General features: G+C 40.1%; 1 protein-coding gene across 7 annotated transcripts in view; it reads right to left on the reverse strand.

The window, feature by feature from the left end:
• Nucleotides 1-14954, reverse strand: part of Dnm3 (dynamin 3) — a 485204-nt gene that overhangs the window by 366441 nt on the left and 103809 nt on the right. For all 7 annotated transcript variants that reach the window (XR_016536837.1, XM_090340431.1, XM_090340434.1 and 4 more), the window contains exons 3-4: nucleotides 6479-6628; nucleotides 4402-4605 (exon numbers count right to left, since the gene is read on the reverse strand). Coding sequence is in view for 6 of the 7 variants with exons in the window: in XM_090340431.1 (XP_090196557.1) it covers nucleotides 4402-4605; nucleotides 6479-6628 (354 nt within the window). In the remaining variant the exon portion in view is untranslated. The remainder of the gene's footprint in view (nucleotides 1-4401; nucleotides 4606-6478; nucleotides 6629-14954) is intronic.

A 14954-nucleotide genomic window follows, 5' to 3' on the forward strand; every position in this document is an offset into this window, starting at 1 on the left:
AAATAACTAGGATCTTTCTAGAAGCAGATCTGTGGCATAACATTCTGTGCCCATAACTGCAAGTTAATATAGTATTTCACTTGTACTCTAACAACACACTGGAAATCCTATCAGTGAGCTGGTGAAGACCAATTGCTTTCTGCCATTATCACTATTAATTGGTTCCACCTAATGTCTGCAACTGCATTAGAAGATTATCCTAAGTTATGATTCAATCTTCTTCTGAGGAGCCTGAGATATGAGATGTGAAAGAAATATCTCAGGAGTCTGTTAAATCGATTTTAAGAATAAATTGCAGATATATTACAGAGTATAATCATTATCTGATTTTACAAAACACATAGTTTATACAAACCAAATATTATGCATTGTTGTGGGGGGGGGGTTTAACTGGAATTGTAGAGATAAAAGCTGGAGTGACTGTAGCTTTCTTGGTACCTGTAAGGAGGGTCTACCTGAGAAAGGAATCAATCATAAAGCAGCAAAATCAGAGAAGAACAAGAGAGGAACTTGGAACTGGGTGATGTCCCTGAGCTGCTCCAGGAAGCCTCATTAGATCTCGAGTGGATTTCTGGGGGAATTGACCATGAGGCACTCATTAGAATACACTGATAGGAGGGACTTCTTTCTGACCAAACTACCATGACTCAACCTCCTGGGAACAAGAAGGCCCTGAAGTCAGGCAATGTTTAGTATCATTCTTATAACCAGATGCAGCTGGCCCTTTCCAAAGCACTGGTGCTAGAGGTGACAAGAGTCTTATCTACTATCTATTGCCTTTACCTGGTTTTGGGTGTTTTTTTTTCCAAAGCCCTAATTTGAAGAATGTTGGAAAAAGCCAAGGAGAAAGCAACTAGTTATTGTTCCAGAATTTGAGGAAGGCTCAAGAAGTAGAATCCACAGCCGGAGTAGAGAAAAAGTCAAACAAGGAGAATTGACTAGAGGTTCATACAGAAGGCTGGTACATCAGTGGGCCCTGTCCATCTTGGACTATCACCCAGCCTTCCTGCCAATCCTCACAGAAACGGTAATTTCAGAAGTTGTTCCTCAGGAACTTTTGACCCAAGAAAACCTCCAGGATTATCTTTATGAAATCTAAGAGATTAATTAAAAGTCTACATGCCTTTCCTCCTTCCTGGTCTACCCATACCATTCTTCCATTTGGCTCCTTGAATATTGGATGTCAAGCTTATATTACACAAGCTCAAAAGCAGATATTCATAGAATCTAACGGCTAAAAAAACTGGGGGCTGGATAGCCCAATTATCCTATGAGAAGCCAACTAGTCAATGAGTCCCTTTTATATGCATACATACATCAGTTTTTTAATAATACTAATCAAACGTTTAAGAAGATTTCTAACATCAAAGACAGAGAGCAAATAAACCAACTAGGAAAAAATCCAACTGGAAATGTCTGGACTCTTAAGACAATGTATATTATGAACAGTGAACCTCAAACGGCTTGCATTGGTATCTGTAGGAAACCCTCTGCACTTGTGAACCTAAGATCCATTTGTTATTTTTAAGCCAAAAACAGCATTCAAAAAATAAAGAAATGATATAAGGAATGTGAAAGGTCCACCATGAAGGCATGGCTAACTATAGAATGCACATAGGAGAGAAAAACCTTATGAATATTACAAATGTGGAAAGTGTTTGACCTGGAAGGCATATCACTCTGTTCATCACAAACCTAATTCCCACAGAAGAAAAGAAAATGAATGAATATAACAAATGTGCAATGACTTTTAATCATAAGTCAGTCTTCAGACATTTCAGAACATACACAAGAGAGAAATTCTGAGTAATGAAAAACATTCAGCTATATATGGAATCTCTGTATATATAAGCATTAGGAGAGGTCTTCAAAACAGAAGTCAACCTTCAGCAAGGATTAAGAACACTCACAGAAGAAATAAATACCAGATAGGAAAACCTTTGTCAGAAATCTCTATGAGCTGACTGTGTGGCTTAGTGGTAGAGTGCTTACATAGGAAGGATGAAGGCCTGGGTTAGATTCCTCAATACTACATAAAAAGAGCAAGCCAGGGCCGGGAGTTTGGCCTAGTGGTAGAGTGCTTGCCTAGCAAGCACGAAGACCCGGGTTCGATTCCTTGGTACCACATATATAGAAAAAAAGCCAGAAATGTTGCTGAGGCTCAAGTGATAGAGCTCTAGCCTTAAGAAAGTCCAAGGTCAGTGCTGAGGCCCTGAGCTCAAGATCAGGACTGGCCCCCCCAAAAATGTAAAAAGAGCAAGCCAGAAGAAGCAATGTGGTTCAAGTGGTAGAGTGCTAACCTTGAGCAAAAGAAGCTCAGGCCCTGAGTTCAAGCCTGAGGATTGTCACAAAAGGGAGAGAGAGAGGGAGAGAGAGAGACAGAGATAGAGACAGAGAAACTAGTAAACTTTACAGAGAGAGAAGGACAGAGAGGGAGGGAGGGAGAGAAGGAGAGAGAAACTAACTTCTAAATTTTACAGAGAAATCCTGCATGGCAGAAGCAAGCGAGATATAGTGGAAATGACTCTTCAGCCTTGGGCGCTTACTGAGCCAACATTCGTCATTGTGTTTAGTACTGAAGTCCCTGAATAATATCCAAAGGAAGGGACACAAACGATGGGCATTAATTACCTCAGGCTTTACAAGTAATTAGGAGAGTTTAGTTGTTGACTTGTGGCTTTGATAATAAGGAATGGTTTGTGAAGTTAATTTTCTTAACTCAGTAATAAGAGCTCTGGCCCTCTGAGACTGGACTAAGATAATCTCCATGATGGTCTGAGGAGTGATGGATGGGGAAAAATTGTCACAATTTAAGCCAAGGACCTGAGAGCATCAATTTCTCCACTGCTCCCCTAAAGTCTCTTTTGTGTGTGGTCCATGCATTAAAACATAAATGACTTACTGTTTCAAATTCAATTTTTGAATGGAAGGCATGATGAAAGATACTACCCCTTGTTTATTGCAAAATTTGCACAATAGGAAAATGTTTCTCATCACCTTTTGCCTCAAGTTATTTGTGAAATATTCAGAAAACATGTAAGGACACACTTTTGGGATAGTGTGTGTGTGTGTGTGTGTGTGTGTGTGTGTGTGTGTATCTGTATGTGTGTGTACACAAGTCGTTTAGCTTGAACTTAGAGCATAAGCGATCCTTAAGCATCTCTGCTCAATTCTAATGCTTGCCACTTGAGCCCCAGGTCTACTTCTGGTTTCTTTGGTGGGTAAAGACAAGAGTATTAAGTATTTGGTTTTGGATGAGTAACTCCAAAATAACTTCAGTGCTTCCTTTATATTTAAACACTCACTGATGATGAAACACATGTGACTTAGTGACTCTTACCTTGTTCTTTTGTTCTGCTGAATGAGTTTTAATAAAACACCAGTGTTCATAATGTGAAAAAAAATAAAGAAATGCCGAGAGAACATCTAATATTCTATCTGAAATGAAAAACTAATCAGAAGAGTCATTTGAGTTACTATTCAAAGTAAAACAAGAAGACAAAAGAACTGGATGGTAGAGAAGGAAAATGTCAAGAGAAAATTAATCCAGGAGCTCTAACACCATAAATAATGATTAAGAAGATTAAGGGGGCTAGGAGTTTGACCTAGTAGTAGAGTGCTTGACTAGGATGCACAAAGACCCGGGTTGAATTCCTCAGTACCACATACACCAAAAGAGCCAGAAGTGGTGCTATGGCTCAAGTGGTAAAGCTCCAGCCTTGAGAAAGCTCAACAATAGTGTTCAGGCCCTGTGTTCAAGCCCCAGGGACTGGCAGAAAAAAAAAGAATAAAATATGGGTGTTAGACTATAAAAAATAAATTGATTATAAAAGATAAATTAAGAATATGCATCTCAGTATTGAAGAATACCTTACCAAGTGCTCTCTCATGATTATTTTAAACAGACATGCACTATAGCCCTTTACTTGAAAATTGTCATTACTCAATTCAAAGAAATGAAAAACACCAGCATGAGGAAGACAACTTTTCTGGATTCTGATATGCCAATGACAGAAATTTTGACTTCTATAATAAGTTTGCATTTCAAATAACCATAAGCTAAATTATATCTTACATGTATTAAAAGAGCTTCCTTCTTCAAAGAAACAATCATGAGAAAGTCTCCTCTGCTGTGCCATGAAAGTAAGTAGCCATGAAGCTTAGGAGTTCTATTTTCTTAGATTAAGAAACAAGGGTTAATTTTTATAAGGAGCTCGGCTAATAGTTATTTCCTAGTTACTTTCCATTCAGCATTCTAAATACCAGAGATTTACCAACATGAAGCATGCCAAATCCAAATAAAAATAAAATCACATGGTGAGATTCTGCGTTAACTTCAAATATACCAAATGCTTGCCATCTAGAAACAATGCCCTCTGGCCCTCAGGGCCACACGCTCACCTTGAGGATCCACTTCCTTAGCCAGCTTCAGGGCATCTGAGTTGGCCAGGTCAGTGTTGGCTGGAGTGACTGCCAGGACCAGACAGTTCTCCCTCGTGATGAACTGCATGATCATCTCTCTGATCTGATATTCAATATCCGGTGGTTGGTCTCCCACAGGTACTTTAGTTATTCCAGGTAGATCGATAAGAGTTAGATTTAGCACTGTGTGAAAAAAGAATGAACGAAGTCTTGCAGCCCCTTCAATGGTGAAAGCCTTCCACAACGCAGATGCGCCTGCCACTTAGCTCAGCATTATGCAAGGTGCATGTGAATGACTCCGACCCAGCTCACAGAACACAGAAGCACAGAAAACAAAATAGCTTTGCTATTTTGTCTTTCTTTATAAGATTCTGCTATGACAAGTGAGCATTTAACATGATTTGAAAGGCATTGATTTGCAATGGCTCACAGTTGCTTAGAGAGCTGACATACCCTAGCTGTCATAACTAGGGGAATATATAATAAATGCATATGCTGTGTGCCAGGCTTGTTCATTGCCTTCAAGTGATAAAAGGCTCAAGGAGGAGCTACACATGAGCAGAGAATATCATATGCATGCATAAAAATGTTATAATGAAACTGTTTTGTACAATCAATATATATGGATAAAAATATTCTCATGATAAGATTTGCTTACCTCTCAAAACTATCTTACGTTATTTGCAGAAGCAGACGCTGCTTCACCTGTTGGAAAGCTGTTGGCTCTGAGGTCCGTGAGTGGACTATGTAACTAAAATCCATGAAAACAGTGACTCCAACCCAACCTGACTATTGTCCTCACAATGTCAGTACCAGGTAGGACATCGTCATTCAGCTTATGTCACTCATGCTGGGATCTAAAAGTCACAGAGCACTGGGTGGTGGTATGCCTGTAATCCTAGCTACTGAGGAGGCTGAGATCTGATGATCGTGGTGCAAAGCTAGCCTGGGCAAGAAAGTCTGTGAGACTCTTATCTCCAATAAACTACTCAGAAAAAAAAAAAAACATCGCAAGTGGCTCTGTAATTTAAGTGGTAAAGCACTAGCCTTGAGCACGAAGAGGCTCATAAACAATTCCCAGTGTCTGGGCACTGAGGTCAAGTCTGAGGACAAGAGAGAGAGAAAAAGAGCATAAGAGAGAGGATGAGAGAGAGAGGGAGGGAGAGGGAGGGGAGAGGGGAGAGGGAGGGGAGAGGCAAGAGAGAGGGAGGAGAGAAGGAGGAGAGAAGGAGGAGAGAAGGAGGAGAGAGAGAGAGAAGAGGGAGAGAGGGAGAGAAGAGGGAGAGAGGGAGAGAGGAAGAGAAGGAAAGAGGGAGAGAGGGAGAGAAGGGGAGGAAGGAAGAGAGAGAAAGAAAGAGACAGAAGGGGGGAGGGTACACAGAGAGACACTGAGACAGAGACAAAGTCACAGAGCTAGTGAATGAATTAGAAATGAATATTTTCCCCAACTGGAGAAATAGACCGATCAGGGTCAGTTATCCACTCTTTGAGTTTCTGCCACTTGCCTTGAGATAAAAGGCATCATTGATTTTTCTCAAGAAGAAAATAAATAGAAATATGGGACTATGAGGAAATCAATAGGGAAAGACTAGACAATACTGCAAGTCACTAAAATCTCTGCCAAGATGGTAGACAATAAAAATGAAAATTTCATGTATATGTCCTTCATACTCTGAAATCTCATATATGATGTGTTAAAATCTTCTCTCCCCCTGGCTCTCTATCAATACTCTATACCATGTATAGCAGCATCTCAGCATCTGCGAACTCAGCACTCTCTGCACCTTCCATATAAGAATGTTAACCTAGGGCCGGGAGTTTGGCCTAGTGGTTAAAGTGCTTGCCTAGCATGCATGAAGACCCGGGTTCGATTCCTCGATACCATATACATAGAAAAAAGCTGGAAGTGGTGCTGAGGCTCAAGTGGTAGAGCTCTAGCCTTGAGAAAGTCCAAGGACAGGGCTCAGGCCCTGAGCTCAAGCCCAGGACTGGCAAAAAAAAAAAAAAAAGAATGTTAACCTAGTAAAAATAGGTGAGGAAAAACTATCTTACTTACCATGTGGGGAATAGACTCGTAAATTGATGGGTACAGAAGAAATGCCTTTATTCATTCCAGTCACTCGATCTGTCTCAGCTTCAATCTCATGGCGAACTTCATCAAAATCCATAAATTTCTTTCCTTTGCAATGTAAGAATTCAGCATATTCTAAAAAAGACAATTTAACACAACCTGAATGTGTGCATTTAATACCAGAATTATAATAGCATATTATTTCTTTAAATAGTAAAATAATCCAGTGTTATCCAAAATCTCCACCATCATGTGAAAGAAGACAACAATCTCTCAGAATAAAATAATGAATACTCTATAAAAACTAAGCAATATAAACGCTACAATTGCTGAATTTGCTACTTTTCAGATAAGCAGTTAAGTGCTATGAGAAAACCTCAAGCTCACTGAACATTGCAAAGAAAGCAATAGAATCAAAAACAATACCATAGGGTGGGGGGTGTGGGGTGGAGGGTAATGGGTACCAAGACATGTGAAAGGGTATCAATGTATGTGAATTAATGCACCTTCTATCTGGCAAATATCATGTAACCCTTTTACTAATTACAATAAAAACAAAAACAAGAAAAAAACAATACCATATTCCTAAAGAAATTGTACCAAAGAACATACAAAGCCCATCCTTAAGATGGGAATGCTAAGTGATATAAATAGGTCTTCACAAAATGGGACAAGATTTGCTTAATACTTTTTAAAATAGTATATGGAGTGGTTTTGCTTAGAACATTCGAACTATTATGCCAACTTGTCTAATAAGCCATTCTCACAAGATACAAAGTATTGCATCAAGTAAAGTATTTACAGGAATTGAATTTAAAAAAAAAAGAGCATGAACAAGATGAAGTCCTATAATAACTATATAAACAATGGAAAATCAGTTCTCACAGTAATATTTTACCAACTGTGGTTTTATCAATTTTTGATGGGGAGTATTGAGGGTTAAATTTGGGATCTTGTGCTTATTAGACAAACATTTTCTGGAGGGAAAAGAGATAGTGGGGAGATTTGAGCTCAGGACCTCACAGTGGCAGACTCTCTACCACGTCAACCATACAATCAGTCCTTTCTGTTTTTTTGTTTTGGTTTGGTTTTTTCCTCATAGAGGCTTACATTTTTTTTTGCTTGTCATCATACTTAACCTTTCCCATGTGGCTGTGGTGACAGGTACCTGTCGCCATATATTATCTTTTTCCTTCAAATGGCATCTTGAAAATACTTTGCCAAGGCTTACCAGGCAAAGATTTTCCGTATTCCCATTCCTATCACAGATGTGATTCCATATTTGCTGGCTATACCCATTTCCACTTATATTAGATCTATGAAAAACACAACTTAGGGGCTGGGAGTTTGGCCTAGTGGTAGAATGCTTGCCTAGCATGAATGAAGACTCGGGTTCAATTCTTCAGTACCACATATATAGAAAAAGCTGGAAGAAGAGCTGTGGCTTAAGTGGTAGAGCTCTAGTCTTATAGAAAGCCCAAGGACAATGCTCCTGGGTTCAAGCCCCAGGACTGGCAAAAAAAAAAAAGAAAAAGAAAAACACAACGTATAAGGGAAGCTAGAACTGTTAGATCCAAAACATGACTATCATTTTAGCGGAAGAACAAATGTGGGTAGGTACTCTGGCTTTCTTAACACCTAGCTCAAGAACTAGTCCAGCAAAGAGACTGAAGCAGAATGTCATTTGTCCAGAGTTCAGTCTGGAATGCTGCCTTTCTCAGTTCTTCACCATAAACATGTAATTTTCCTCAGGAAGATGAAATGGGGACTGATGATATAAGATAGGCCCCTTATCTCCAAGCAGCTTAGCATTAACTTACAGAGCCAACAATTAGATCACAGAGAAAAAAAGTCAAGACAGCCAAAAGGACTTAAGTGCTGACTAGCACTTAAAATGATTGGAGCAGCAGAGACAGGAAAGATAGCTACCGGCTACAGCACCTAAAATAGGAATTGGGGTATGCAGTGAGTGCAGAGAGGTTCAGCTTGTATGGGAATGAAGAAAGTTCTTTCTGAGAATCTGAAAGCAGCTGTCTTCCATCCTGGGCTGAGGTACCCATTTACCAAAAGGAAAGATCTGATCTCTTCTCGAAGATGAAAAGACTGTTACTGGAAACATGTATGTTGATAATCCTTCTTATCTTATTCCACTGGTCAAACTCTTCTCCTCTGGTACCACTCAGGCTAGCATTTTCTGTGAAAAGACTGGAATTCATTTCCTTACTGGAACTCACTTCACCTTCCTTTTCTGATCAATGCCCAGACCGCTTGCTGGCAAAGATTTCCCAGCTTTGCCCAACCAGATGGATAATGGAAAAGTCAAAGCCCCTCAAAGAAGACCAAGTATTTTCTGCTTTAATTTGTCAAAGTACTAAAATTATCCAGTTTTTCAAATGCTAGAATGATGACCAGAAACAAATTTGCTTTCAGTTTTATCCAGCAAACATACATAGACGTGACTATTTCTCCACTGAATTGCCTCTGTCATTTTCTTCAAACAGCAAGCAGAATCTCTTGATTCATTTCCCTAACGGTGAGGTAAAATCAGCAATGAAGATTCATTTTCAGAAATCTGGCTGGAAGACACTAATATACCAAAGTTTTTTAAAAAAAAAACAGGTTTACTCTTTTAAGAGCTGTTTTATTAGAATTTAAACTTGAGTCTTCACCTTATTATTCATACAATTCCTAGGTCAAAATCCTATAAATGTAGATGTGTACAAGTAAAAACCAGGTGTCAGTAACTCATGCCTGTAATCCTAGCTACTCCGGAGGCTGAAATTTGAGGATCACAGTTCAAAGCCAGCCCAGGAAGAAAAGCCACTCAAAAAATGGAAGTGGTGTTGTGGCTCAACCGGTAGAGAGCTAACCTTGAGCATAAAAAGGTTCAGGGACAGCAGCCTGGACGTGAGCTCAAGTCCCTACAACTCACCAAAAAAAAAAAAAAAAAAAAAAGCAAGTAGAAAACAAAATCTTTAAAAAGGAGCAAAGTAATTCCAATTACAAAAATATACAAAATTTAACATTCAGACCTAGAAACTGTTTACCAAGGGAATGGCTAGAATTATAGTTCAGTAGTAATGTTTGTCTAACATACTCCAGATCCTGGATTTAATATTCTGCATCAAAAATAAACAAAAATGAAAATAAGCAAACTTGAAAAACTAACTGCATATTTTAGTTCAGTGTATGACACGAAACATGCACACTTGAGTACTCACAACTATAATAATTACCATCAGAGCTGATCAGCTTCTGGACAGTTGTTAGAGTAACACAGCTGTCACTTCTTTTGTTACCACTAGATGGCGCTTACTTGCTTTTACTATAGGAACCAAACGCCCTTTCAGAAGATTGTAAAAATCAATGCAAATTCGAGTTAAATTAGTTCCTGAACTACTGAAAATGCTTTCATCTTGGAACAGAGATAATAACTGTGCAGGTCAACTCCAAGTTTTGTGTCTATTTATAAATAAGATCCCACAGAGATATTTAGGATTGCCTCTATTCTAATTTAACTTATTTGACTGATATATATTATTAAAATTGTTCAAGCATTGTTTTGGAAACTGGGATATAGTACATTGAAAGAGAAGGTTTCTCACCTCACCCAAGATAGATTCCAATGGGATGAGACAGTAACAATGTGAGCCCGATGGTATGTGCTACCAAGACAAGAAAGGGGGAAAGGAATATTATTAGATGCTTTGGCCAAGGAGAAAATTGGGGGTTTTGCTCATTTGGTTGAAGGAAACTGCTCTGATGTGGGAAAGTGAACTTTAAGCAAAGAGTTCAGAAAAGGAGGGAGCAATCTACATAGGAGTCCAGGCAGTACCTAAAGCTGGGATTGGCCAGATGTGTTGAGAAGATAGACGACCAATGTGGTTGGAGATGTGAACAGACCAGTATAGTTGGGGCAGGAGAACCATTTTAAGGACTTTGAAGATTCTGAAGTACAGAGGAGACGCATGATGTGTCCTAAGTTTGAAATGCCTAACTCTTAACTGCTGTGTTAAGGCCAAGAGCGAAAAAGAGAGGAAGATTTCTATTGGAATAAGCCAGGTTAGACACAAGGGAGCTTGGACTGAGTTAGCCACAGTAGGATATTGAGAGCATGTTAAATTCTAAGGTATTCTGAAGGCAAAATGAACAGGATTTGATTATATATTCAGTTGGGTACATGGGAGAAAGCCATCGAGGGTAAGTGAGTTAGATTTTGGCAACCTGAAGTCTGGAAGAGAAAGGACTGACATGAAGAGGTGGGGGGTGGGGAAGGGCTGAAATGTTTACTTGGAAGCCTGTGGAGCTTGTTTACCCATCTAAATGCCCCAGCAAGTGGAGGAACATTTTGCTGCTAATGGTGAGGGCTGAAGGGTGGTCCAAGGTGCCCTTGTTCTCAGCATCATTTGGGAGGAGTCTATATACTCGAATACCTCCCACAAGATGGCAGTCAAGTGCTTGCAGAAAAGCATGGCTTTTCCCAATTAGCACAAAGATGCCTTGGGAGACAGACCAACAGAGACAGGAAGGAGTCTTTCATCCAGGGAGAAATCTGAGCTAGAGATATGTATTTGGGATTCATTAAAGTCAGGCAAGCAGATAAGCTCACTAAGTGAGGGTTAAATAGGGCACATTGGCCCTATGTGTAGAAGTTAAGAGATGGAGCATGAGAAACCTTAGAGGAAGAGGAAAGCCTGATAGCATAGTATTTCATAAAGGAAAAGGATGGAGAAAAAGAGCAGGACTGAACATGTAACCTCAGCTTCATTCATGAAATGGGGAAGAGCAATTTCAGTGGAGCAGGACAGAAGTAGGAGTGGCTTGGGCTTACAATGATAAGTGAGGAAGCAGAGATAGATTGCAGACTAATCTCAAGAAATTTTGTTGCCCAGGAGAGAGAGGGCAGCTGGAAAAGATTAGTATGTCAAGTTTGGGAATGCAAGCAAGGGAATAACACTCTCAGGCTGATGGGAAAGGAACAGCATTAAGGGAAGGCGATAATGCAGGAGTTGAGAGGCACAGGGACTAAAGCCTCCTCCTAGCAAGGCTGGAACAGAAGGCCAGGAAAAGAAGAGGAAATGTGTCATGCAGTCCTAGGAACAAGAAAGTAGCAAACAATTGGTATGGAAGAGGTGAGCAGGTCAAATCTGAAGATGGTCTGAGGATGTGAAATTCATCCGGTGAGAATGGGGATTTACCTATTTGTCTGAAATAACTGTGTGTCTTCAAAAACATTTCTGTATGTATTCTCAGTGGTTAAATCAAGGGGAAAATACTATTTTTTGCATAACATATATCATATACACATACATCTGAACACAAGGGTGGGGAGGGGGGAGACAGAGTCGGGGAGAAAGAGAGACAGGGAGGGAGAGAGGGCAAGGGGGAAGGAGACAGATAATGAGTCTGATTCTGTAGTAACCACAGCATGGATGTCAATGTGCACGTACTCCACATCTACCACTGGGGCTTGGATCTGCCAGCATATCAGGAAAATGGATGGACCAGGAACCATAATATTTTTTTCAATGAAGCCAGAGAACCTCCAGGGAAGAAAGAATGGAATACTCAGACAAAACCAGAACGGTTCTCAGAATGAGGTTATCTATCATTCATTTATGACTCCACCTCAATGTATATCCCCTCATGGTGACTGTTGGAGGCCTGTCCTACTTGATTAGAAAAGCACTGTATCTATGACTGCGATCGCACCAGGAGGGCCGGCAGACCGTGCAGTACCATTAAAGGATGACCCTACTTTAACAAGGAGGCCCTATGTAAGAGGACAGCCAAGGCAGACTGGCTTGGTACAATTGGCCACAGTTGTGCCATTGATGATGCAGCTGATAGTATCACACAGTTCCTTAAAAAAATGTGTTGTGAGCAATGAAAAGTAAAAAGAAAAAAAGCAATCATGCCATTCAAAAATAAAAGCACAGATGAAAGTTTGGGGAAAGCCTTTTTACAAAAGTAATGCATCACTTACAATATTCACTTCTGAGACAGGAGAGTTGCATAAGCCTGGTCATTAAAGAAATTCTAAATGTAAGGATATTCCATAACCTAACTATAGGAAGACAGTAGCATCCGTTAAGGGAGTCTCTTCTGTGACTTTTATTTGATGGTAAATGAGTATGTCTGAAGGTCATCACACTCTCCTTATGCCTGAGATCTGTTCTTTCTCACAGCAAGGTACAATTTCCAGTGGCACAAGCTATCCTGTCATATTCCCTGTGCTCCATTCATTCCAGATGCTGGTACATAAAATGGTCTCTTCCTCAAACAATCCAAGACCTCAGCAGCTCAGGATCAAAATGAATATACAGCGTGTTCAATATCTTCACGGCAAGCGAGCATAAAAGACAAAGCTGATGGACGTAGTCCCGTTAAAATACTGCATGTTTACGCAGTATTAGGTAACGCACACGCACCCATGAAATTCTAACCTGTCTTATTGAATTCATGGTATATTTTCCATTTCACAAAATATAACTCCTACTTTAAGTATCTTTGTTTTCCTAATGTTGAAATGGCCTTAATTGAAGAAGAGGTTAGGATACATTTTTATATTAAAGAATGATTAGGAGAGGGAGAATATTAAAAGACACCCACACAAGGACTATCATTGTCTATTTTCCTATAAAATATTTCAGCACTGTCATTCCCACTGGTCATGAAAAGCAAATTATATTAAACAACTGACAAATTGTTTGGGGGAAGGATGAGATGGCTTTTGCCTGGGCAGTATTCCAGTCATCTGGGAAAAACACAGCATGGCCATAAGAATTTAAATATTTCCAGACTGCTCCTTGCACAGGGGGAAAAACATGCATATGTTTCAATTAATCAAGGTTAACTAGAAAGTAGTTATTATAAAGTACTGGGCAAGTAACCTCTTGTCAATCTGTTAACTAAATCTATGGTCAGTATTTTAGTAGGAGCCTTGGCTTTGAAAGGTTTTTTGACAGCAGTGTCTTGTGAGTACAGGACTGCAGTGACAAGGAACCATCCTCAATGCAACTGGCCTAACCTGCTGATGTGTAAATAGCATCTTGATATGACTTCATTTTAAACCATATTTCCTCAAAGGCAGAGACTTGTATTTTCTGTTTCTCTATTTCCTTGCTACCCACTGTGCTTCCAATAAAGAACACGGGCCACCCATTGCTTCCCCCTTGAAAGCAACCTGTTCTGGGGTACCTGGCATTGAGTAATGCCAGGTTTACACAGCAGTGCATCCTTCCATCCAGGCTTGGAATCATTCCAAATTGAAGTCCATGCCCTAGAATGATAGTACCCTTAGATATAACTTATATAAACTACTACCTGAAGCAGCACTGTTGCATTGTCAAGGTAAACTGGGAAAGTCTAGCTACCAGAACTTTTTTTTACAAAAGGCAATCTGGAAACAGAAAACAAGTCACAGAGACCATTCAGGTCTCAGTAAGAAGGCTCAAAACAATGGGCTGGGGTGGGAAGCGTGGAGAGCCAAGCTTTAATAATAGAAAAGAGGTAAGGGATAAGAAGATATGCAGGATCAGACACAGATTAGAGTTTAGGACCAACCCCCCCCCTCGCCCTGCCACACCAGTTTCAGAGGCCAAATAGGAAAACAGAACTCTAGACCCAAAGGAACCATTATTCATACCTACTCCTCTCCCTCTGTCCTGCAGTTGGGACCTACAGATCTTACTGCTGAACCAGAACCATCCTTGTCTCTCCTCTACCTTAGCTCTCTCCCAAACATCTTGTCACTCTTCCTGCGTCTACTGTGGCCAATCTTCTCAACCCATATTGCCTCCTTCCTGAAGTACCATACAAGTTGCCAGCTGGTCTTGCTGAGCTCACTCCTGCACCACCAAAGCCATTCTCTGCCCAGAGCATGGAGAGATCTTTTTAAAATAAAATAAAACATCATGCTTCTCTGTTTAAAATCTTTTAGTGGTTTTCCAGTACATTAAGAAAAACCCACACTGCTCACCACCCAGCCTACAGAGTCTGATATAGGCTGACCTCTGTCTCCCTGAAATTGTCACCTGTACTGCACCTTCCTTGCTCAGATTGCTTCTTGCTCTATTTAAGTAATTGTACAAAGGTATTTTATAAAAAAAATTCTTCTTGTTCTTGATGCTATCTCAGCTTTTAAGCTCTCTTCCCATTCTAACCCAAAGCTTTATAATCTACACAAAGAAAGCCAATAACACATTATCTAAGGACTGAGTCTAAAATAAGACCTGAAAAGGCACTGGGCACCAGTGGCTCATACCTGTGAATTCTTGCTCCTCAGGGAGCTGAGATCTGAGGATTGCAGCTCAAAGTCAACTCAGGCCCGAGATTCTGTAAGACTCTTATCTTCATATAACTACCAGAAAATCAGAAGTGGGGCTGTGGCTCAAAGTGGCAGAACACTAGTCTTGAGCAAAAAAGCTGAAGGACAGTGTCCAGGCTGAGTTCACTCCCA

Source organism: Megascapheus bottae, chromosome 10 (assembly GCF_031878675.1).
Source record: "Megascapheus bottae isolate mThoBot1 chromosome 10, mThoBot2.hap1, whole genome shotgun sequence".
In the NCBI taxonomy this organism is placed as follows: domain Eukaryota; kingdom Metazoa; phylum Chordata; class Mammalia; order Rodentia; family Geomyidae; genus Megascapheus; species Megascapheus bottae.